Genomic DNA, 2,090 nt, shown 5'->3' on the forward strand with positions numbered 1-2,090 from the left:
TTGCTCACCTGATGCCCCCCTCAGTGCTCGCTAAATGCCAACAGCTCGCGTGCTCAACACAACCCAGCGTTACAATGTGCCATAATTCCAGCCAATCAGAGACGAGGCTGCTAAATTCTGATTGGCTGCCTTGACAACCAATCACAACATTCCTTGCATTACCTCCACAGCAGAAGAGGAAAAATACAGTGCATGCATAATTATTATGCAAGTTGATATTCTGATCATATTTTTTTCCAAGCACATTTGACCAATTCCAAAGACATCAATCTTAATAACTACTATTAATCTTGTATTTAATCATTTATAATTAACATATAATTATTCATGAAGGCTGGAAGTGAAAAATGTCTCATTTTCAGGTGTGCATAATTATTAAGCAGATTTTCTTTTACGCTTGTGTTGAGCAAGCAAGCTGTTAGCATTTAGCAAGCACTGAGGGCATCAGGTGAGCAAGCTAGTGAAACGTTGCACTCGCAAAAGAGAAGGTCAGCACACATCCAAAAACTTATTTTAAATGCAAAATTGATTTTCGTGCGCTCGAAATACTTTCTTCTTTGCGAGACAAATATTTTCTCCACAAAACTCAGATCACGCGTGTGCAAAATGCACTTTTGTGCGCTCAAAATATGGTCTTTCATGCGCAAAATTGTGGCAGAGATATAAGCCTATACACGTGACACCGCGTAAACACGCGCGGACAGCATTCACTGATTTACACAAAGAACGCCATACATAGACCTCATTATTCAACATTTATTCAACAAACAACGTTTTCTGTTTAGTTAAATATGACGCAGTCGCGCTGGATTACCTGAGGGCGGAGTTACACTGCTGAACAGCCAATCGCAGCACAGGTTGACACGTGACAGGTCGCTTTGACGTCGTTTGTTTACGGCTGAGCTGAAACTGAAGCGCATTAATGCACGTGTTTACACTAAATTCATCGATAAAAGCAGTGATTTCATGTGAATGTGATACTAACCGCCAATACAGTTCTCACATTTAAAACCTTATATTTAATATTTTATGATGATATGTGTATGTTACAGTACTATTGTTGTCAAGCGATTAATCGCGTCCAAAATAAAGGTTTTTGTTTACATGTGTGTACTGTGTATATTTATTATGTATATGTAAATACACACACATACATTATATTTTTAAAAAATTTTTACATGTACATATTTAGATTCATAAAATTTATATTGTATATAGATATATAAACAACATATTTTTCTTAAATATATACATGCATGTGTGTGTGTAGTTATATATACATAATAAAGATACACAGTACACATATTTTGTAAATGCTTTTATTTTGGATGCGATTAATCATGTTTAATCGTTTGGCAGCACTACACTAAATATACAATTCATCGATAAAAGCAGTGATTTCATAACTGCCTATACAGATCACACATTTAAAAGCTTTTATTATGATAGAGAGTTTTTAACAGACAATGATATGTATATGTTTACACAGGTTACAGTAAGAACATTTGGAGGAAGAGAAAAGATATCTGTATTGGTGCTTTGGCAACATTATGTGTAAAACAATCATGCCAATCATGATCAAACAAATCAACAATCATGACTCAAACGACGCTTGATTTTGTGGAGAAGCTGTATGAGCACAAACTCTGTACATATAGACTGTGTATGTGTGCGGTGCGCTGACAGAAGTCTATTTAGCAGCTGTGGTTTCCTCCAGTGTCTGCAGCAGAAGGTCGTGGAGAGGTTTGCTGAGGGTTTGATATCCAGCCGCTGTCAGATGCAGGAAGTCAAACATGTCATGTTTTGAGATGCTTCCGTCTGATTGGACGAACTCAGCGCTGACGTCCAGAAACTGAGCCGGGCCGAGCCGCGGTACAGACAAGCGCAATAACTCATTCACCTCCGCATTCTTCTCACGCATCGGGTTCTGATGCTCTCCACGAGGAAGAAGACCCTGAGAACGACACACAGAGACTCTGAGTATGTGTGTGAGTAGAGTATGTGTGAGAGAGAGAGTGTGTGTGTGTGTGAGTGAGTGTGTGTGTGTGTGTGAGAGAGTGTGTGTGTGTGTGTGTGTGTGTGTGTGTGAG

The 2,090-nt window shown here is 38.7% G+C and overlaps 2 protein-coding genes across 2 annotated transcripts in view; both read right to left on the minus strand.

Moving 5' to 3' along the window:
* The window catches only part of LOC107710504 (SID1 transmembrane family member 2-like), a 21,536-nt gene extending 19,882 nt beyond the window's left edge, over positions 1 to 1,654 (minus strand). The window contains exon 1 of the mRNA XM_016515288.1: positions 1,646 to 1,654. Within this exon, the coding sequence (XP_016370774.1) occupies positions 1,646 to 1,654 (9 nt within the window). The remainder of the gene's footprint in view (positions 1 to 1,645) is intronic.
* LOC107710510 (platelet-activating factor acetylhydrolase IB subunit beta-like) overlaps positions 1,323 to 2,090 on the minus strand; it is a 6,886-nt gene continuing 6,118 nt past the window's right edge. Inside the window, exon 6 of the mRNA XM_016515293.1 lies at positions 1,323 to 1,954. Within this exon, the coding sequence (XP_016370779.1) occupies positions 1,691 to 1,954 (264 nt within the window). The 3' untranslated portion in view covers positions 1,323 to 1,690. The remainder of the gene's footprint in view (positions 1,955 to 2,090) is intronic.

The sequence above is a fragment of the Sinocyclocheilus rhinocerous genome, unplaced genomic scaffold, assembly GCF_001515625.1.
Source record: "Sinocyclocheilus rhinocerous isolate Xijiao unplaced genomic scaffold, SAMN03320098_v1.1 scaffold867, whole genome shotgun sequence".
Taxonomy (NCBI): Eukaryota; Metazoa; Chordata; class Actinopteri; order Cypriniformes; family Cyprinidae; genus Sinocyclocheilus; species Sinocyclocheilus rhinocerous.